General features: G+C 45.2%; 1 protein-coding gene across 4 annotated transcripts in view; it reads left to right on the plus strand.

Annotated features, from left to right (window-relative positions):
- Positions 1-23,507, plus strand: part of LOC139557821 (protein kinase C zeta type-like) — a 135,554-nt gene that overhangs the window by 73,622 nt on the left and 38,425 nt on the right. For 3 of the 4 annotated variants that reach the window (XM_071373043.1, XM_071373045.1, XM_071373042.1), the window contains 5 exons: positions 13,152-13,249; positions 14,836-14,922; positions 20,154-20,289; positions 20,590-20,677; positions 20,896-21,015. In XM_071373043.1, coding sequence (XP_071229144.1) covers positions 13,152-13,249; positions 14,836-14,922; positions 20,154-20,289; positions 20,590-20,677; positions 20,896-21,015 — 529 coding nt within the window. The remainder of the gene's footprint in view (positions 1-13,151; positions 13,250-14,835; positions 14,923-20,153; positions 20,290-20,589; positions 20,678-20,895; positions 21,016-23,507) is intronic. The other variant, XM_071373044.1, reaches the window with a different exon arrangement.

Raw genomic sequence — 23,507 nt, forward strand, 5'->3', positions numbered from 1 at the left:
GGGGCAGCCCGTCAGGAAGTCCAGGATCCAGTTGCCGAGGGAGGTGTTTAGTCCCAGGTTCCTTAGCTTAGTGATGAGCTTTGAGGGTACTATGGTGTTGAACGCTGAGCTGTAGTCAATGAATAGCATTCTCACATAGGTGTTCCTTTTGTCCAGGTGGGAAAGGGCAGTGTGGAGTGCAATAGACATTGCATCATCTGTGGATCTGTTTGGGCAGTATGCAAATTGGAGTGGGTCTAGGTGGGTCTAGGTCTATAATGGTGTTGATGTGAGCCATTACCAGCCTTTCAAAGCACTTCATGGCTACGGACGTGAGTGCTACGGGTCTGTAGTCATTTAGGCAGGTTGCCTTTGTGTTCTTGGGCACAGGGACTATGGTGGTCTGCTTGAAACATGTTGGTATTACAGACTCAATCAGGGACATGTTGAAAATGTCAGTGAAAACACCTGCCAGTTGGTCAGCACATGCCCGGAGCACACGTTCTGGTAATCCGTCTGGCCCCGCAGCCTTGTGTATGTTGACCTGTTTAATGGTCTTACTCACGTCGGCTACGGAGAGTGTGATCACACAGTCGTCCGGAACAGCTGATGCTCTCATGCATGCCTCAGTGTTGCTTGCCTCGAAGCGAGCATAGAAGTGATTTAGCTCGCTTTGTGATGGCCACTCCAATACCTTGACTTTGTTGTCCTTAAGCCATTGTGCCACAACTTTGGAAGTATGCTTGGGGTCATTGTCCATTTGGAAGACCCATTTGCGACCAAGCTTTAACTTCCTGACTGATGTCTTGAGATGATGCTTTAATATATCCACATAATTTTCCTCCCTCATGATGCCATCTATTTTGTGAAGGGCACTAGTCACTCCTGCAGCAAAGCACCCCCACAACATGAGGCTGCCACCCCCGTGCTTCAAGGTTGGGATGGTGTTCTTCGGCTTGCAAGCATCCCTCTTTTTCCTCCAAACATAACGATAGTCATTATGGCCAAACAGTTCTATTTTTGTTTCATCAGACCAGAGGACATTTCTACAAAAAGCACAGTCTTTGTCCCCATGTGCAGTTGCAAACTGTAGTCTGGCTTTTTTATAGCGGTTTTGGAGCAGTGGCTTCTTCCTTGCTGAGCGGCCTTTCAGGTTATGTCAATATAGGACTCGTTTTACTGTGAATATAGATACTTTTGTATCTGTTTCCTCCAGCATCTTCACAAGGTCCTTTACTGTTGTTCTGTGATTGATTTACACTTTTAGCACCGAAGTACGTTCATTTCTAGGAGACAGAACGCATCTCCTTCCTGAGCGGTATGACGGCTGCGTGTTCCCATGGTGTTTATACTTGCGTACTATTGTTTGTACAGATGAACGTGGTACCTTCAGGCGTTTGGAAATTGCTCCCAAGGATGAACCAGACTTGTGGGGGTCTACAATTTTTTTTCTGAGGTCTTGGCTGATTTCTTTTGATTTTCCCATTATGTCAAGCAAAGAGGCACTGAGTTTCAAGGTAGGCCTTGAAATACATCCACAGGTACACCTCCAATTGACTCAAATTAAGCTTCTAGAGCCATGACATAATTTTCAGGAATTTTCCAATCTGTTTAAAGGCACAGTCAATTTAGTGTATGTAAACTTCTGACCCACTGAAATTGTGAGACAGTGAATTATAAGTGAAATAATCTGTCTGTAAACAATTGTTGTAAAACTTACTTGTGTCATGCCAAAACTATAGTTTGTTAACAAGAAATTTGTGGAGTGGTTGAAAAACAAGTTTTAATGACTCCAACCTAAGTGAATCTAAACTTCCGACTTCAACTGTAGCACACATCAGATGACTGACAGAATTACAGGGAGAGGATAGGTGTTTCTGATAATAGAGAGAGAGAAGCCTCACTTGGCTTGTAATTATTTGAGTTCTTCAAGTTTAAATGTATAACTCGGAGACAGACAACACTACAACCAATTATTCTTGTGGAGAAGACCATTCCTTCTAAAGCATTTTACATGTTAGATGTTTAGCAGACACTCTTATCCAGAGCAACTTGAGGGTAAATCAAATTTATTTATATAGCCATTCTTACATCAGCTGATATCTCAAAGTGCTGTACAGAAACCCAGCCTAAAACCCCAAACAGCAAGCAATGCAGGTGTAGAAGCACGGTGGCTAGGAAAAACTCCCTAGAAAGGCCAAAACCTAGGAAGAAACCTAGAGAGGAACCAGGCTATGAGGGGTGGCCAGTCCTCTTCTAGCTGTGCCGGATGGAGATTATAACAGAACATGGCCAAGATGTTCAAATGCTCATAAATGACCAGCATGGTCAAATAATAATAATCACAGTAGTTGTCGAGGGTGCAACAGGTCAGCACCTCAGGAGTAAATGTCAGTTGGCTTTTCATAGCCGATCATTAAGAGTATCTCTACCACTCCTGCTGTCTCTAGAGAGTTGAAAACAGCAGATCTGGGACAGGTTGCACGTCCGGTGAACAGGTCAGGGTTCCATAGCCACAGGCAGAACAGTTGAAACTGGAGCAGCAGCACGGCCAGGTGGACTGGGGACAGCAAGGAGTCATCATGCCAGGTAGTCCTGAGGCATGGTCCTAGGGCTCAGGTACTCCGAGAGAGAGAAAGAGAGAATTAGAGAGAGCATACTTAAATTCCCACAGGACATCGGATAAGAGAGGAGAAATACTCCAGATATAACAGACTGACCCTAGTCACCCGACACATAAACTACTGCAGCATAAATACTGGAGGCTTAGACAGGAGGGGTCAGGAGACACTGTGGCCCCATCCGATGATACCCCCGGACAGGGCCAAACAGGCAGGATATAACCCACTTTGCCAAAGCACAGCCCCCACACCACTAGAGGGATAACTTCAACCACCAACTTACCATCCTGAGACAAGGCCAGGTATTGCCCAAAGATCTCCGCCACGGCACAACCTAAGGAGGGGGGGGGGGGCGCCAACCCAGACAGGAAAACCACGTCAGTGACTCAACCCACTAAAGTGACGCACCCCTCCTAGGGACGGCTTGGAAGAGCACCAGTAAGCCAGTGACTCAGCCCCTGTAATAGGGTTAGAGGCAGAGAATCCCAGTGGAGAGAGGGGAACCGGCCAGGCAGAGACAGCAAGGGCGGTTCGTTGCTCCAGAGCCTTTCCGTTCACCTTCACACTCCTGGGCAAGACTACACTCAATCATATGACCTACTGAAGAGATGAGTCTTCAATAAAGACTTAAAGGTTGAGACCGAGTATGCGTCTCTCACATGTGTAGGCAGACCATTCCATAAAAACAGAGCTCTATAGCAGAAAGCCCTGCCTCCAGCTGTTTGCTTAGAAATTCTAGGGACAATTAGGAGGCCTGCGTCTTGTGACCGTAGCGTACATGTAGGTATGTACGGCAGGACCAAATCGGAAAGATAGGTAGGAGCAAGCCCATGTAATGCTTTGTAGCTTAGCAGTAAAACCTTGAAATCACCCCTTGCCTTAACAGGAAGCCAGTGTAGGGAGACTAGCATTGGAGTAATATGATAATTTTTTTGGTTCTAGTCAGGATTCTAGCAGCCGTATTTAGCACTAACTAAAGTTTATTTAGTGCTTTATCTAGGTAGCCGGAAAGTAGAGCATTGCAGTAGTCTAACCTAGAAGTGAAAAAAGCATGGATTCATTTTTCTGCATCATTTTTGGACAGAACATTTCTGATTTTTGCAATGTTACGTAGACGGAAAAAAGCTGTCCTTGAAACAGTCTTGATATGTTTGTCAAAAGAGAGATCATGGTCCAGAGTAACGCTGAGGTCCTTCAAAGTTTTATTTGAGATGACTGTACGACCATCAAGATTAATTGTCAGATTCAACAGAAGATCTCTTTGTTTCTTGGGACCTAGGATTGTTTTGTCCGAGTTTAAAAAGTAGAAAGTTTGAAGCCATCCACTTTCTTATGTCTGAAACACAGGCTTCCAGCGAGGGCAATTTTGGGGCTTCACCATGTTTCATCGAAATGTACAGCTGTGTGTCATCCGCATAGCAGTGAAAGTTAACATTATGTTTTCGAATGACACCCCCAAGAGGTAAAATATATAGCGAAATAGTGGTCCTAAAACGGAACCTTGAAGAACACCGAAATTTACAGTTGATTTGTCAGAGGACAAACCATCCACAGAGACAAACTGATATCTTTCCGAGAGATAAGATCTAAACCAGGCCAGAACTTGTCCGTGTAGACCAATTTGGGTTTCCAATCTCTCCAAAAGAATGTGGTGATTGATGGTATCTAAAGCAACACTAAGGTCTAGGAGCACGAGGACAGATGCAGAGCCTCTGTCTGACGCCATTAAAATGTCATTTACCACCTTCACAAGTGCAGTCTCAGTGCTATGATGGGGTCTAAAACCAGACTGAAGCATTTCGTATACATTATTTGTCTTCAGGAAGGCAGTGAGCTGCTGCCCAACAGCTTTTACATTTTTTTTTGAGAGGAATGGGAGATTCGATATAGGCCGATAGTTTTTTATATTTTCTGGGTCAAGGTTTGGCTTTTTCAAGAGAGGCTTAATTACTGCCACTTTTAGTGAGTTTGGTACACATCCGGTAGATAGAGAGCCATTTATTATGTTCAACATAGGAGGGCCAAGCACAGGAAGCAGTTATTTCAGTCATTTAGTTGGAATAGGGTCCAGTATGCAGCTTGAAGGTTTAGAGGCCATGATTATTTTCAATCAATCAATCAATCAATTTTATTTTATATAGCCCTTCGTACATCAGCTAATATCTCGAAGTGCTGTACAGACACCCAGCCTAAAACCCCAAACAGCTAGTAATGCAGGTGTAGAAGCACGGTGGCTAGGAAAAACTCCCTAGAAAGGCCAAAACCTAGGAAGAAACCTAGAGAGGAACCAGGCTATGAGGGGTGGCCAGTCCTCTTCTGGCTGTGCCGGGTGGAGATTATAACAGAACTATGCCAAGATGTTCAAAAATGTTCATAAGTGACAAGCATGGTCAAATAATAATCATGAATAATTTTCAGTTGGCTTTTCATAGCCGATCATCAAGAGTTGAAAAACAACAGGTCTGGGACAGGTAGCGGTTCCATAACCGCAGGCAGAACAGCTGAAACTGGAATAGCAGCAAGGCCAGGCGGACTGGGGACAGCAAGGAGTCACCACGGGCGGCAGTCCCGACGCATGGTCCTAGGGCCCAGGTCCTCCGAGAGAAAGAAAGAGAGAAGGAGAAAATTAGAGAGAGCCAAGATTTTCAAAATTTCCATAAATGACAAGCATGGTCAAATAATAATCAGGAATAAATCTCAGTTGGCTTTTCATAGCCGATCATTAAGAGTTGAAAACAGCAGGTCTGGGACAGGTAGGGGTTCCATAACCGCAGGCAGAACAGTTGAAACTGGAATAGCAGCAAGGCCAGGCGGACTGGGGACAGCAAGGAGTCACCACGGCCGGTAGTCCCGACGTATGGTCCTAGGGCTCAGGTCCTCCGAGAGAAAGAAAGAGAGAAGGAGAAAATTAGAGAGAGCCAAGATTTTCAAAATGTTCATAAATGACAAGCATGGTCAAATAATAATCAGGAATAAATCTCAGTTGGCTTTTCATAGCCGATCATTAAGAGTTGAAAACAGCAGGTCTGGGACAGGTAGGGGTTCCGTAACCACAGGCAGAACAGTTGAAACTGGAATAGCAGCAAGGCCAGGCGGACTGGGGACAGCAAGGTGTCATCATGCCCGGTAGTCCTGACGTATGGTCCTAGGGCTCAGGTTCTCAGAGAGAAAGAGAGAACGAGAGAATTAGAGAGAGCATACTTAAAATTCACACAGGACACTGGATAAGACAGGAGAAGTACTCCAGGTAACCAACTGACCCTAGCCCCCCGACACAAACTACTGCAGCATAAATACTGGAGGCTGAGACAGGAGCGGTCAGGAGACACTGTGGCCCCATCCGAAGAAACCCCCGGACAGGGCCAAATAGGAAGGATATAACCCCACCCACTTTGCCAAAGCACAGCCCCCGCACCACTAGAGGGTAATCCTCAACCACCAACTTACAATCCTGAGACAAGGCCGAGTATAGCCCACAAAGGTCTCCACCACAGCACAAATTTCATAATTGTGTCAAGAGATATAATACTAAAACACTTGAGTGTCTCCCTTGATCCTAGGTCCTGGCAGAGTTGTGCAGACTCAGGACAACTGAGCTTTGGAGGAATATGCAGATTTAAAGAGGAGTCCGTAATTTGCTTTCTAATGATCATGATCTTTTCCTCAAAGAAGTTCATGAATTTATTACTGCTGAAGTGAAAGCCATCCTCTCTTGGGGAATGCTGCTTTTTAGTTAGCTTTGCAACAGTATCAAAATGAAATTTTGGATTGTTCTTATTTTCCTCAATTAAGTTGGAAAAATAGGATGATCGAGCAGCAGTGAGGGCTCTTCGATAATGCACGGTACTGTCTTTCCAAGCTAGTCGGACGAATTCCAGTTTGGTGTGGTGCCATTTCCGTTCCAATTTTCTGGAAGCTTGCTTCAGAGCTCGGGTATTTTCTGTATACCAGGGAGCTAGTTTCTTATGACAAATGTTTTTAGTTTTTAGGGGTGCAACTGCATTTAGGCTATTGCGCAAGGTTAAATTGAGTTCCTTAGTTAGGTGGTTAACTGATTTTTGTCCTCTGACGTCCTTGGGTAGGCAGAGGGAGTCTGGAAGGGCATCAAGGAATCTTTGGGTTGTCTGAGAATTTATAGCACGACTTTTGATGATTCTTGGTTGGGGTCTGAGCAGATTATTTGTTGCGATTGCAAACGTAATAAAATGGTGGTCCGATAGTCCAGGATTATGAGTAAAAACATTAAGATCCACAACATTTATTCCATGGGACAAAACTAGGTCCAGAGTATGACTGTGGCAGTGAGTAGGTCCAGAGACATGTTGGACAAAACCCACCGAGTCGATAATGGCTCCGAAAGCCTTTTGGAGTGGGTCTGTGGACTTTTCCATGTGAATATTAAAGTCACCAAAAAGTAGAATATTATCTGCTATGACTACAAGGTCCGATAGGAATTCAGGGAACTCAAAGAGGAACGCTGTATATGGCCCAGAAGGCCTGTAAACAGTAGCTATAAAAAAGTGATTGAGTAGGCTGCAGAGATTTCATGACTAGAAGCTCAAAAGACGAAAACGTAGTTTTCTTTGGTAAATTGAAATTTGCTATCGTAAATGTTAGCAACACCTCCGCCTTTGCGGGATGCGCGGGGATATGGTCACTAGTGTAACCAGGAGGTGAGGCCTCATTTAACACAGTAAATTCATCAGGCTTAAGCCATGTTTCAGTCAGGCCAATCACATCAAGATTATGATCAGTGATTAGTTCATTGACTATGACTGCCTTGGAAGTGAGGGATCTAACATTAAGTAGCCCTATTTTGTGATGAGGTATCACAATCTATTTCAATAATGGCAGGAATGGAGGAGGTCTTTATTCCAGTGAGATTGCTAAGGCGAACACCGCCATGTTTAGTTTTGCCCAACCTAGGTTGAGGCACAGACACGGTCTCAATGGGGATAGCTGAGCTGACTACACTGACTGTGCTGGTGGTAGACTCCTTTAAGCTGGCAGGCTGGCTAACAGCCTGCTGCCTGGCCTGCACACAATTTCATTGTGGCGCTAGAGGAGTTAGAGCCCTGTGTATGTTGATGGATAAGATTAGAGCACCCCTCCAGCTAGGATGGAGTCCGTCACTCCTCAACAGGCCAGGCTTGGTCCTGTTTGTGGGTGAGTCCCAGAAAGAGGGCCAATTATCTACAAATTCTATCTTTTGGGAGGGGCAGAAAACAGTTTTCAACCAGCGATTGAGTTGTGAGACTGCTGTAGAGCTCATCACTCCCCCTAACTGGGAGGGGGCCAGAGACAATTATCTTACACCGTTCAGTGATTTATATATCTGTCATTATAGAGCTCCCTTTATCTATCTCTCATTATCGATCTTGAAAATTTGTCACATGCTTCGTAAACAACAGGTGTAGAATTATTCCTTTATTCAGTAAAGTACTCTTCAAATGTGTAAACAGAAAACCACAACAGCAGAAAGAGTTCAAGTTCAATCAGCTCTTAAAGAACAGAACCACTCTTCCTTGACTACCATTGCCAATATAACAGCGAAGCGCCAGGCTTAGCCAAACAAAGCCTGGCCCAGATGTCAATTTCAGGGACGTCAGACAGTTGTCAGAGACAGACAGACGGGTGTGTTTACATATGAACCTTTTACTGCAGTGGGCTAAATCAGCATCACACAGTGTGTTTCTTGGTAGTCTTAAACAAATCTACTTTGAAACAAAAGTATCCATCTCCCACACATGGTTATGTCTTTAAAATAAGAAGACACCTGTACCATGTCAGATATAGAGTTTTAATGTATTACATTTAGAGTTTGCATCCCAATATTACACTTTATATACAACACAGAACACTGATATATAACAAAACCGTTTGACATAGGAGCACCAGATTTTCAGCGGTTTCTTTTAAATTATGTTTATTATGAAAAATATGAATAACATTCCACCCATGAGGCCTCTAGAGGGCAATTTGGTCATTTGACTGCAGGAAAGGGTTTTTAAAGAGGTCACTGCTGGCCATATTTCAGGCCTGATGAGGAACAGGAGGAGATTTTAGGAGACAGTACCTGACCCGGGTTCAGCCTAGAAAGTACCTGGCCTGGGTTCAGCCTAGATAGTCCCTGTCCCGGGTTCAGCCTAGAAAGTACCTGGCCTGGGTTCAGCCTAGACAGACCCTGGCCCGGGTTCAGCCTAGACAGTCCCTGGCCCGGGTTCAGCCTAGACAGTCCCTGGCCTGGCATCCTGTCCCTTTCAAGGCAGCCAAGGCCCAGCTTTAAGAAAGAAACATGGCCTCCCCCCAGCCAAAGCCAGACAGGTTGCTATCATAGATATAGAACCTAAAGGGTGGACCTCCAATCTTTTCCATTAATCCATAGAGGTAGAAAGAGGGCACACTGCCGATCATCGATTACCATTGATCGCTTTTGTGACAACAAGGCCAGAACCACTGAAGGCTATCTCCATTTTAAAGTACTGAAATATGTATTTGTTCTTTGTGTATTTCTATGAGTTGATTGGCAGTTGGTTAACAACAGTGATAGAGATAGATAGATAGTGAAGAGACCAACCCACCCAAACACTAGACCCAGCCGCCAAAACAAACACTAAACCCACACTAGACTCACCCGCCCATCCAAACACTAGACCCACACTAGACTCACCCGCCCATCCAAACACTAAACCCACCCGCCCATCCAAACACTAGACCCAGCCGCCCAAACAAACACTAGACCAACACTAGACTCACCCGCCCATCCAAACACTAGACCCAGCCGCCCAAACAAACACTAGACCCACACTAGACTCACCCGCCCATCCAAACACTAGACCCAGCCGCCCAAACAAACACTAGACCCACACTAGACTCACCCGCCCATCCAAACACTAGACCCACCCGCCCATCCAAACACTAGACACACCCGCCCATCCAAACACTAGACCCAGCCGCCCAAACAAACACTAGACCCAGCCGCCCAAACAAACACTAGACCCAGCCGCCCAAACAAACACTAGACCCACCCGCCCATCCAAACACTAGACCCACCCGCCCATCCAAACACTAAACCCACACTAGACTCACCCGCCCATCCAAACACTAAACCCACACTAGACCCAGCCGCCCAAACAAACACTAGACCCACACTAGACTCACCCGCCCATCCAAACACTAGACCCAGCCACCCAAACAAACACTAGACCCAGCTGCCCAAACAAACACTAGACCCACACTAGACCCACCCGCCCATTCAAACACTAGACCCAGCCGCCCAAACAAACACTAGACCCAGCCGCCCAAACAAACACTAGACCCAGCCGCCCAAACACTAGACCCACACTAGACCCACCCGCCCATCCAAACACTAGACCCAGCCGCCCAAACAAACACTAGACCCACACTAGACCCACCCGCCCAAACAAACACTAGACCCACCCGCCCATTCAAACACTAGACCCAGCCGCCCATCCAAACACTAGACCCAGCCGCCCAAACAAACACTAGACCCACACTAGACTCACCCGCCCATCCAAACACTAGACCCAGCCACCCAAACACTAGACCCAGCCGAACACTTTCAGAAGAGGAAGTATAAGGCCATGTCCTGGAAAAACAACAGATGTCTGTCTTCATCCGTGACTTCCCAGCGCAATCACAGCCAGAGCTCTGTAATCTGCTTACTCTCTGTTGGCACTGGCCTGGGCTTGCAAATAAATTGCTCTCTGACCTCGAGGGGACCCCATTGATTTTGTAGTCACTCTCACTCAGATATCATATTAACATAAGTCATGGAAAAATGTGTAGAATTGCTGGAAATTATCTTTAAAAACGGCAAAGATTTCTCTTCGTACCACTGCAAAAATGTGCAGAATTGCAGGAAATTAGCTGTAAAACTGCCCAAAAATTATCCATGCCCCATGGTAAAATGTGTAGAATTGCAGGGAATTAACATTAAAACCTTCATTTTTCTCTACGCCACTAAATTGTTTTGCCCGTGGGGGGTGACCCTCAACATTTCTCTTTTAGGTTCCAGACTGTAAAAGAGCCCCTGGGTTAAAGAGTTGTTTGAGTAGAAAATAAACTAAAGTAAAAAAATATATAAAAGTAACACAATAAAATAACAACGAGGCTATATACAGGGGGTACCGGTACTGAGTCAATGTGCGGGGTTACAGGGTAGTCGAGGTAATTTGTACATGTAGGTAGGGGTGAAGTGACTATGCATAGATAATTAACAACGTGTGTTCATTGTGTGGTCACCTAGGTGGCCGTTGTGTGATTGGAAAATTGTTTATGCAGTGTTTTAGTGTTTCCTGTGTTTCTTTTTACTTCTTCATTTGCCAGAGGAAGAGAAAACAAAAAGGTGCCTCTTTCTCTAACTCGTGTTTCTATTTGTGATTGGTCCCCTTTAGTTTTCCGTAATTCCTACGCGTTAGATTGTCGTCCAGTAGTACTATCAAGTAACGACCTCAAATTAATGTCGTAGCATGTAGACGCTGAAACGTTCCTTCAGCTGTGCATTTTCTTTTTTAGATACTTATTCATCCCATATTTTCCATGTATGTCTATGTTCCATTTCTTGTGTTTTATGCCTTCTATTTTATTCATTGGAAGGTAGACAGTTGAAGTCATCAGTAGGGTAACTTCTACCTAAAATGGATCCATGTTCTAGTCGATTTACTCGTCTTTCCTTCATAAAAGGTAGTTTAATCTAAAGGGTTGATACAGTGTATTCAAACTGTTTCCCCTTTTCCACGTTTTGTTACGTTACAGCCTTATTCTAAATTTGATTAAAAAAAAAAAAAAAATTCTCATCAATCTACACACAATACCCATAATGACAAAGCAAAAATAGGTTTTTAGATATTTTTGCAAATGTATAAAAAAAAAACAGATACCTTATTTGCATAAGTATTCAGACCCTTTGCTATGAGACTCCAAATTGTTTCCACTGATTATCTGTGAGATGTTTCTACAACTTGATTGGAGTCCATCTGTGGTAAATTCAATTGATTGGACATGATTTGGAAAGACACACACCTGTCTATATAAGGTCCCACAGTTGACAGTGCATGTCAGAGCAAAATCAACCCTTGAGGTCAAAGGAATTGTCCGTAGAGCTCAGAGACAGGATTGTGTCGAGGAACAGATCTGAGGAAAGGTACAAAAAATGTCTGCAGCATAGAAGGTCCCCAAGAACACAGTGGTCTCCATCATTCTTAAATGGAAGAAGTTTGGAACCACCAAGACTCTTCCTGGAACTGGCCGCCCGACCAAACTGAGCAATAGGGGGAGAAGGGCCTTGGTCAGGGAGGTGACCAAGAACTCGATGATCACTCTGACAGAGCTCCAGAGTTGCTCTGTGGAGATGGGAGAACCTTCCAGAAGGACAAACATATCTGCAGAACTCCACCAGTTAGGCCTTTATGGTAGAGTGGCTTCAGGACAAGTCTCTGAATATCATTGAGGGGCCCAGCCGGAACCCGGACTTGAACCAGATGGAACATCCCGAGCCTGAAAATAGCTGTGCAGCGACACTCCCCATCCAACCTGACAGAGCTTGAGAGGATCTGCGGAGAAGAATGGGAGAAACTCAATAAATACAGGTGTGCCAAGCTTGTAGCGTCATTCCCAAGCAGAATCGAGGCTGTAATCACTGACAAAGTTGTTTCAACAAAGTACTGAGTAAAGGGTCTGAATACTTATGTAAATGTGATGTTTCTTATTTTTAATAAATTTGCTACAATTTCTAAAAACCTGTTTTTGCTTTGTCATTATGGGGTATTGTGTGTAGGTTGAGGGGGGAAAAAACTATTGAATCCATTTTAGAATAAGGCTGTAACGTAACAAAATGTGGAGAAAGTCAAGGGTTCTGAATACTTTCCAAATGCACTGTACCAGGACAGTAGAAATCCATTAGGTGGAATATAGTGGCTTAGATAAAATGTTCTTGTATTGTACTGAGCAATGAGAAATTAAGAAAATGTCTGCTTTGTGTTGTAATGTTCTACTAATTCTTCCTCTGGGGAACTGAGTTGACAGCACAGAGACATGAAAGGCAGAGCAGGTAGTCTGTCTGGCAGAAAGGCAGAGCAGGTAGTCTGTCTGGCAGAAAGGCAGAGCAGGTAGTCTGTCTGGCAGAAAGGCAGAGCAGGTAGTTTGTCTGGCAGAAAGGCAGAGCAGGTAGTCTGTCTGGCAGAAAGGCAGAGCAGGTAGTCTGTCTGGCAGAAAGGCAGAGCAGGTAGTCTGTCTGGCAGAAAGGCAGAGCAGGTAGTCTGTCTGGCAGAAAGGCAGAGCAGGTAGTCTGTCTGGCAGAAAGGCAGAGCAGGTAGTCTGTCTGGCAGAAAGGCAGAGCAGGTAGTCTGTCTGGCAGAAAGGCAGAGCAGGTAGTCTGTCTGGCAGAAAGGCAGAGCAGGAAGTCTGTCTGCTATGACAGGATACTGCTACTTTATGAATACAGACAATGGTCGCTAATGTGTCGTCTTTTCATCGCTCTCTCTTTTGCTCCATCCACTCGCTCTCTCCCTCTCACTCCTTCTCCAACAGGACATCGACTGGGTGCAGACAGAGAAGCACGTGTTTGAGCAGGCGTCTACCAATCCGTTTTTAGTGGGCCTTCACTCATGCTTTCAGACAGAGAGCCGGTAAGAGGCAGACAGAGGCTATGTCCCAAATGGTACCCTGTTCCCTATTTAGTGCACTAGTTTAGACCAGAACCCTATGGGCCTTGGGTCAAAAGTAGTGCACTATGTAGGAAATGGGGTGCCAATTGGGACGAAGCAAGAGACTCGGTACAGGTTCCAACATGTTGCTTTTTACATTGAGAATGTGTTCTAAACAGAGGTGGGAAAAGTACTCAATAGTCATACTGTAGTAAAAGTAAAGATACTTGAGTCGTTTTCTATTAAGGTAAAAGTCCCCCAGTAAAATACTACTTGAGTAAAAGTCTGAAAGTATTTGGTTTTAAATATACTTAAGTATCAAAAGTAAATGGAATTGCTAAAATGTAATTAAGTATAAAAAATATAAATAATTTCAACTTCCTAATATTAAGCAAACCAGAGCACAATTATTATTTTTTTTGACAGATAGCTAGGTGCACACTCCAACACTCAGACATCATTTACAAACGAAGCATGTGTGTTTAGTGAGTCCTCCAGATCAGAGGCAGGTAGAAATGACCAGGGATGTTCTCTGTTTAGTGAGTCCTCCAGATCAGAGGCAGGTAGGAATGACCAGGGATGTTCTCTGTTTAGTGAGTCCTCCAGATCAGAGGCAGGTAGGAATGACCAGGGATGTTCTCTGTTTAGTGAGTCCTCCAGGTCAGAGGCAGGTAGGAATGACCAGGGATGTTCTCTGTTTAGTGAGTCCTCCAGATCAGAGGCAGTAGGGATGACCAGGGATGTTCTCTTGATAAGTGCGTGAATTGGACCATTTTCCTGTCCAAGCATTTGAAATGTAACCAGTACTTTTAGGTGTCAGGGAAAATGTAAGGAGTAAAAAGTAACTTATTTCCTTTAGGAATGTAGTGAAGTAAAAGTAAAAGTTGCCAAAAATCTAAATAGTAAAGGAAAGTACAGATTTCCCCAAAAACGACTTAAGTAGTGCTTTAAAGTATTTTTTACTTAAGTACTTTACACCACTGGTTCTGAATGACATGCTGTGGCTAAATAAAGGTAACATTTCTCTGTAGCTGTCCCACTGGTCTTGGAACTAGGCAACTTAATCGCTCACCATTAGACCTCTGTTCATTTTCAGTGTGAAGTAAAAAACTATGGAGCTGTGGCTTCTGTGAATAGTGATGCATTCAGTGACAGACTTCTCATTGTAACTTTATGTACACTTGTAGTCAATTACTGGTAGGCCATGAGAGTGTTTACCATCAGACCATGAACCATGACCTGTAAAACCAAACAGAATGTTAAGAGGCATTGGGGACAGTCATTTTTACCCAGGCTTTTTTTACTGGGGGTTTTTAGAGCAAAAATGATTTTGGGGAAGATTTTTTTTTTACCAATTTCACGAAGACTGTTACGAAGAACTTAAGCTAAGATAAATTATAATTGAATTGGCATCCATGCAGCCTCTCCTTGTACAATGACAATACTTGACTATTGTTTGGGAAAATGGCAATCTTGGTACAAGGACCACTTAGGATACGTTCAACCTTCAGACACTCTCCCAAGACTGTTCCCCAATATCTTCTCCTTCCCTGTTCTTCTGATTCTAGGTTATTTCTCGTGATCGAGTACGTCAACGGAGGGGATCTGATGTTTCATATGCAACGGCAACGGAAACTACCAGAAGAACATGCGAGGTAAACAGACATTCTACTCCAGTTCCTCCGGTACTTCAACAGCATACGGACAGAACCCGTCAATCAACCCTTACACATGGCTCTCTGCCATTTCCCCTATAAACGTATCCATTTGTTTTGAGGAGGACGAGGCCCTATTAGAATCCCAACATGAAAGGCACATGGGTGAAGTGGATGAAGTTGGCGGTATCACCGTATAGTCAAGTCCCAATCTCTGTCCGTAGCCACCGTCCTCCCTCTCCCTCACTGTCTCTCCCGTCCACTCTCTCCCTCGCTGTCTCTCCCCTACTCCCCTATTGCACAAAGTGAGGGACAAGGAGAGGCCGAGCCATTTCTTGAAATAGCCTCGTTGAAGCTGTACGATGACACACAGGCAGGTAGCCCTCATAATTGGGCTTGTTTGCTTTGTACAGAGAGTGCTGTTCAAGGAGAGTGACAAACTGGCCTGGAACAGAAACAGCCTGTGATTGGTAGATTGTTACTATTTTGGGGCGGCTGGTGCAAAACCATTTTGATTGACTTTACTATATCTCTCCTGTGCTGTTCTTATTTTTCTCCCGGAGAAAGCTACTCCCCGCTTGACAGTCTGTTAGCGTTTCCGTGGAAGGGCAAGTCAAACCAAATTCTCCTGACGTGCTCTTTTGAAGAAAAAAAACATCATTACATCGGCAAAACATAATTAGCGCTCATAATTCATTGTGCCTGTCTACGTAGTTTCTCTGAGTGCGCTGGTGATAAACTTGGATCAAAGGCAGGATGATTTAGAGAGGCAAGGGCCCCCACTGGCACTCCATCTGTATGCAGTGGGCCCCGGCCCCGTCCATGCACAGCGGCATGGTTATCACCGATAATGATGGTACATATTCATGAGGCGTGCTCTGAGAGGTCGCTGGGTTGGTTCCCCTGAGGGGACGGTGGTGGAGCTGTCAGGATGAAGTGCACAACACCGCTCAGTGAGGCACTGCTCTCTCTCTCTCTCTCTCTCTCTCTCTCTCTCTCTCTCTCTCTCTCTGTGCCCTGTCTCTCTCTCTCCCTGTGCCCTGTATCTCTCTCTCCCTTTCTCTCTCTCCCTGTGCCCTGTATCTCTCTCGGTGCCCTGTATCTCTCTCGGTGCCCTGTCTCCCTCTCTCCCTTTCTCTCTCTCTCTCTCTCTCTCTCTCTGTCCCCTGTATCTCTCTCTCCCTTTCTCTCTCTCCCTGTGCCCTGTCTCTCTCTCTCCCTTTCTCTCTCTCTCTCTCTCTCTCTCTCTCTCTCTCTCTCTCTCTCTCTCTCTCTCTCTCTCTCTCTCTCTCTCTCTCTCTCTCTCTCTCTCTCTCTCTCTCTCTCTCTCTCTCTCTCTCTGCACACATTTATTGACATACAAACAAAACAAAAGATAAGTCTTCTCATGCTTTGTTGATTTAAAAAAAGCTTTTGAATCAATTTGGCACCAGGGTCTGCTATACAAATTGATGGGGGGAAGCATATGACATAATGTCAATGTACACAAACAACAAGTGCGCAATTAAAATTGGCAATAAACACACAGATTCCACACCCCTCAGAGCTGTGGGGTGAAACAGGGATGCAGCTTGAGCCCGACCCTCTTCAACATATACAATATCAATGAACTCTGCGGCATCCGGCCTCCCCATACTGGACTCTCTCTCTCTCTCTCTCTCTCTCTCTCTCTCTCTCTCTCTCTCTCTCTCTCTCTCTCTCTCTCTCTCTCTCTCTCTCTCTCTCTCTCTCTCTCTCTCTCTCTCTCTCTCTCTCTCTCTCTCTCTCTCTCTCTCTCTCTCTCTCTCTCTCTCTCTCTCCCTGTGCCCTGTATCTCTCTCTCCCTTTCTCTCTCTCCCTGTGCCCTGTCTCTCTCTCTCCCTTTCTCTCTCTCTCTCTCTCTCTCTCTCTCTCTCTCTCTCTCTCTCTCTCTCTCTCTCTCTCTCCCTGTGCCCTGTATCTCTCTCTCCCTTTCTCTCTCTCCCTGTGCCCTGTCTCTCTCTCTCCCTTTCTCCCTCTCTCTCTCTCTCTCTCTCTCTCTCTCTCTCTCTCTCTCTCTCTCTCTCTCTCTCTCTCTCTCTCTCTCTCTCTCTCTCTCTCTCTCTCTCTCTCTCTCTCTCTCTCTCTCTCTCTCTCTCTCTCTCTATCTCTCTCTCTATCTCTCTCTCTCTCTCTCTCTCTCTCTCTGTGCCCTGTATCTCTCTCTGTGCCCTCTCTCTCCCTCTCTCTGTGCCCTCTCTCTGTGCCCTCTCTCTGTGCCCTCTCTATGTGCCCTCTCTCTGTGCCCTCTCTATGTGCCCTCTCTATGTGCCCTCTCTATGTGCCCTGTCTCTCTCTCTTTCTGTGTGCCCTGTCTCTATCTCTCTCTGTCTGCCTTGTCTCTCTCTCTCTGTGTCCTCTCGCTCTCTTGTCTCTCTCTGTCTCTGTGCCCTCTCTCTCTCTCTGTCTCTGTGCCCTCTCTCTCTCTGTCTGTCTCTGTGCCGTCTCTCTCTCTCTGTCTGTCTCTGTGCTCTCTTTCTCTCGCTCTCTTTCTCTCACTCTCTTTCTCTCGCTCTCTTTCTCTGTGCACTTGTTCTCCTGCTCTCCCTCTCGCTCACCCCAATCCACAAAAGTGGAGACAAATTTGACCTGTGGAATTACCATGGAATGTGTTTCAGCAGCAATTTCAGAAAAATCTTCTGCAGTATATTCAACAGCAGACTACTTTTCTCAGTGAAACAATGTCCTGAGTAAATGTCAAATAGGCTTTTTGCCAAAATACTGTTCGACAGACCATGTATACACCCTGCACACATTTATTGACATACAAACAAAACAAAAGATAAGTCTTCTCATGCTTTGTTGATTTAAAAAAAGCTTTTGAATCAATTTGGCACCAGGGTCTGCTATACAAATTGATGGGGGGAAGCATATGACATAATGTCAATGTACACAAACAACAAGTGCGCAATTAAAATTGGCAATAAACACACAGATTCCACACCCCTCAGAGCTGTGGGGTGAAACAGGGATGCAGCTTGAGCCCCACCCTCTTCAACATATACAATATCAATGAACTCTGCGGCATCCGGCCTCCCCATACTGGACTCGCATAGAGAAGAGTCCCCTCAGGCAACTGGTTCTGGGGCTCTGTTCACAAACAGAACCCACAGAGCCCCAGAACACAAACACATTTCGACCCATCCAAATTATGAGAAGCAAAAAGATAACTAATTGACACACTGGAAAGAATCAACCAAAAAACAGAGCACATTGGAACGCTAATTTGCCCTAAACAGAGAGTACACAGTGTCAGAATACCTGACCACTGTGACTAACCCTAAATTAAGAAAATCCTTGACTATTGTAATGGTTTTGACTTGAGGTTATTGTTTGTAGGGGTGCCAGGTAGGTGGTACCTACCAGAGAAAATATTGATTTCTCCTTTTGGTTTGGGAGGGAATGAGTCCCGTCTGGTCCGTCAAGTCTACACCAATACAAAGGACTCATGTAAAAGTCAGGATGGACATTCACTTTTCATAAACCCTTAAAACATTGGAAATAACTTCAAAAACAACTGTATTCTTTTGCGTGGGTTGTACTACCAACATAAATGATCACACACATAACAATATAACAAATAATGAGCTCTGGTTCCTCCATAAATGTCCTGTACCTCGGGCCTAAAAGAGTCCAGCCCGGTAAAGGAGTTCAGGGAACTCAAGTGACCTTATGTTTGTCCGTTCATACAAATGTAGCGTAAACCTCTCAATCATACAATCAAAATATCAACTCTTTTACCACGCAACCAAGAAGAGTATCAAATCTCAGTAAGTCTTCAACTACAACTGATCACATAAATCATCATGGTACACATCACACCAAAACAAATGAAATACCGTATACAAAAAGTTTGTAGTCAGTCGGTCAGTCAGACAATCCAATCCGCCAACAGATCTCCAGCGGAGAAAGGCCACGAAGAAGAACAGAGATGTGTCGTCCAACGGAAGCAAAGAGTGGATCCGATCCTGGTTAACTAGCTATTAGGCTACAAAGCACACTTTTAAATACGACAAAAGAAACGGAATAGAGAAGCTTCGGAACTGAGGGTTGAACACATCCTCATTCGCGTCTCCATCACAACACCACTTTTGCGTAGCTGAGGCTGGCTATTTAATTGGTAATTAAAGGGGAAGCACTGAGACGGTTCAGACAAATTCAGGGCCATCACACTATGTACAGACTCAGTGAGCATAGCCTTGCTATTGAGAGAGGCCGCCATAGGCAGACCTGCATCTCGAGAGATGACAGCCTATGTGCACACTGCCCACAAAATGAGGTGGAAACTGAGCTGCACTTTCTAACCTTCTGCGAAATGTATGACCATTTTAGAGACACATATTTCCCTCAAATTACACAGTTCCACAAAGAATTTGAAAACAAATGAAACATGGATAAACTCCCATATCTGTTAGGCGAAATAACACAGTGGGCAATCACAGCAGCAAGGGGCCCGTTGCCATGAGAAAAGGGCAACTAGTGGAGCACAAACAACATAGTAAATACAAGCTATATTTGTATGTTTATTTATTTTCCCTTTCATACTTCAACTACTTACACATTGTTACAACATAGCCAATAATATAGCATTTCAAATGTCTATATTCTTTTAACTTTTGTGAGTGATATGTTCACTAATGTTTCCCTTGTTTATTTCCCTGTTGTTTATTGTCTCTTCCATTTGCTTTGGCAATGCAAACATATGTTTCCTATGCCAATAAAGCCCTTTGAATGTAATTGAATTGAGAGAGAGAGAGAGAGAGAGAGAGCAAAGACGGAGAGAGAGTGAGACGGAGAGAGACAGAGAGAGAGAGAGAGCACATAGGGAACGGGAGGGAGGGAGAGAGAGAGAGAGAGAGAGAGAGAGAGAGAGAGAGAGAGAGAGAGAGAGAGAGAGAGAGAGAGAGAGAGAGAGAGAGAGAGAGAGAGCGGTCTAGTGCACCAGAGAAATCAACACCATGTAACCCACCGTCTCTCCATGCCAAATGTTAGACAGAGAATATAAAAAAAGAATCACCTATTCATTAGAAACTACTTCCTGTATAAAAATATACATTCTACCGTATATGTTGGCTTCAGGATGGTTTCTACGTGGTTGAAGGTCAGAACCGAACTGTACATTTGGACAAACTAAGTCACGAAGTCTGTGGGCTGGGAACTCTCTGAAGAAGGAAAAGCATGTCTGAATGAATCCTTACTTCTTTTTTTTTCAGATTCTATGCTGCTGAAATTTGTATCGCTCTGAATTTCCTGCACGAAAATGGAATCATCTACCGAGATTTGAAACTGGACAACGTCCTCTTGGATCACGAGGGACACATCAAGCTCACAGACTACGGGATGTGCAAGGTGAGACACTCAGAACTACTGTACAGTGTACTGTTATAGTACTGCTGAGCTGTTACTGCTGAAGGACTTGTCATTCACTATGTACAACACACGAGGTATCGAAGTCTCACGCTTTTTCTTCTTTTCTCTTTCTTGTCTTTCTCTCGCTCTCTTTCCTACCATCTTTCTCTGGTATCGTCCCTGTATCTCTCCATCTTTATCTCTCTCCTCTCTTTCCTACCATCTTTCTCTGTTATCCTCCCTGTATCTCTCCATCTTTAACGCTCTCCTCTCTCCTCCTCCATCTCTCTCCTCTATCAGGAGGGCATCAGACCTGGAGACACCACCAGTACATTCTGTGGAACCCCCAACTACATCGGCCCTGAGATCCTCAGAGGGGAAGACTATGGTAGGTCCCTCTCGTCAACAACACACACATGGAGGGAACGGGGAGAACATGAGCTATGGGAATTTGCCTTTGAGACTGTTTAACTCATAACAATAACAAAAAAAAAACAGGTGAAAAGAATGAACAGATCTCTCTCATTACCAAACCATTTCTGTCATTACCATACTGTAGCTGAATCTAACCAAGATGGCCGACGGTTGTTTGTCGTCCCTCTCCAGGGTTCAGTGTTGACTGGTGGGCGTTAGGCGTGCTTATGTTTGAGATGATGGCCGGGAGGTCCCCTTTCGACATCATCACCGACAATCCTGACATGAATACCGAGGAGTACCTCTTCCAAGGTGAGAGAGCCCTCTACTACAGTTTGGAGTGGATTCATGACAGCGCTCCTTACCTAATGTCACACAGTGCTTCACTTTGTTAAGTGTGACATCCACTACTACTACTACTAGGCAATATGTAGCACCCACCTGGGTGTTGTATATAGTCTGGCCATGTTGTGTCAAAAACAACACATTCTCTGATCACATTGGCTACTCACTCCTCCACTCAAAGGGCATGATTAATTAGGATAGCAGTACTACATGTCTTTAAATGTCTTACTATTTATATCTGGAAATGTGTATTTTGGTGCTCCAAACCCCCTCAGACAACACACAAACACACCACACGTCTCTCAATACAGTTCTTATTTATTTATTATGTATTTTGTGTTCAAATCGATAAAGATTTGCACGCAAAAAATAAGTATGAGACATTCGGACAGCTAGAGCAATACCAAAGGAGAGCCAATTGCTTCTTGTATGACACATTTGTAGGCTATCAGACGTGTTACGCCATTTAAATATAATTGATTGAATGGGGATGCCGTTCTGGTTATTTTATTTGTATGTGTTATACTGTACTACAACCCCGCTGGAGCGAACATTCCTCCATACCTCCCCCAGTCTCCACCGTACCCACACATTGCAGCTTGGGCATGAGCACTGAAACCCACGGGCATCTGCCAACCCTTTGGTCTTCCTCACGCCCCCACAGGGCAAGCAGCATGCTCCTGGATGCCACCTCGCTAGCGGAAACCGGCCCCTCTATCCGTAGGGGGTGACCAGCCTTATGTCACCACCCTGACCAGTGCCAACCTCACCCTGGGCAACCCTGGCACACATGCCAACCCCCAGAACCATAGACTGACGTAGGGTTGGCATGGTGGTATCCAAAGTTCCAGGACGATCAGGTTCTTGCGGTTAGGTTCTAAGCCCGTGAGAGTGTTTGTGTCATGGAACATTTGGTGCCAACCTGGTTGGGGGTAGTATTTGGCCAAGCTCTCTCTGTCTGTCTGTCTGTCTGTCTGTCTGTCTGTCTGTCTGTCTGTCTGTCTGTCTGTCTGTCTGTCTGTCTGTCTGTCTGTCTGTCTGTCTGTCTGTCTGCTTTTCCATCCATACTATGCTATCTACTATCTACCATACTCTACCGCTCCCCAACCCTTCCTTCTGTTGACCACTAAACACATCACCATCAGTGTTCCTAACCCAGGCCCCGGGCCAAAGCTCCCTCCAGCCCCAGATATTGGCCCCAGAAATTTGCCATTGGCCCCAGAAATCTGTCATTGTGCCTTTGAGCAAGCCAAGTAACCTCCCACAACAACAGCTCCCCGGGCACCCAATGTGGCCCCAGAAATCTGCCATTGTGCCCTTGAGCAAGCCAGGTAACCCCCCACAACAACAGCTACCCGGGCACCCAATGTGGCCCCAGAAATCTGCCATTGTGCCCTTGAGCAAGGCAGGTAACCCCCCACAACAGCTCCTCTGGTGCCCTATGTGGCCCCAGAAATCTGCCATTGTGCCCTTGAGCAAGGCAGGTAACCCCCCACAACAGCTCCTCTGGTGCCCTATGTGGCCCCAGAAATCTGCCATTGTGCCCTTGAGCAAGGCAGGTAACCCCCCACAACAGCTCCTCTGGTGCCCAATGTGGCCCCAGAAATCTGCCATTGTGCCCTTGAGCAAGGCAGGTAACCCCCCACAACAGCTCCCCCGGTGCACAATGTGGCAGCCCCTCGCACTTATCCGTTTCAGAGGGGTTGGGTTAATAGCAGAAGTCAAGTTTTGATTAGACAATACAAATACATGTAAATGTAATCATTTACCCTAACCCCGGGGTGCCAACACCATCACAAATGGCACTTCCCTATCTAGTGCACTACTTTTGACCAGAGTCCTGGTCAAAAGTAGTGCACTAGATATGGACTAGGGTGCCATTTGGTACACAGCCAGAGACTGATCCAGTTAACATTTCATTAGGAATCAGCGTAAACAAACAGATCAGAGAGGGCTGGCCCGGGCATTTAGGAAGAAGAGGAGGATAAACAACTCTCTACTCTTCCATCTGTAATCTGTTCATCAGAGAGCCAGGGAAGTTAAACTGCTTTGCGTCTGCCTTGTCTGCTCCTAGACATGTTAAGGTTTGTTATGACTGTGAGGGGGGGGGGGGATTTTTTAGGTCAATCAAGGATTTACTTGACCCCACAGAGAATGCGTCTAAATAATCTCTCCTTTCTCCTGAAGTGTACACTTGTACACTTCCCTTAATGGGTTTAAGAAACTCCATGTAGGCCAGGCCTACACCAATCCCATTAAATAGGTTTTATATGTGGGTAGGAATGAACATGTGCACAGCTCAGGAGGAAGGAGAGATTATAGGGACGTACCCAGAGTGTCAGTGGCTCCAACTAACCAACAAGGTCAGCTGTTACACAATACCACTAAACTGTTTTCCACTGTGGAAAACAGAACTTGCTGTCCTTCAGTGGTGTGTTGAGCCTGCGTGCCGCTTGTCT

Source organism: Salvelinus alpinus, chromosome 28 (genome assembly GCF_045679555.1).
Source record: "Salvelinus alpinus chromosome 28, SLU_Salpinus.1, whole genome shotgun sequence".
Classification (NCBI taxonomy): Eukaryota; Metazoa; Chordata; class Actinopteri; order Salmoniformes; family Salmonidae; genus Salvelinus; species Salvelinus alpinus.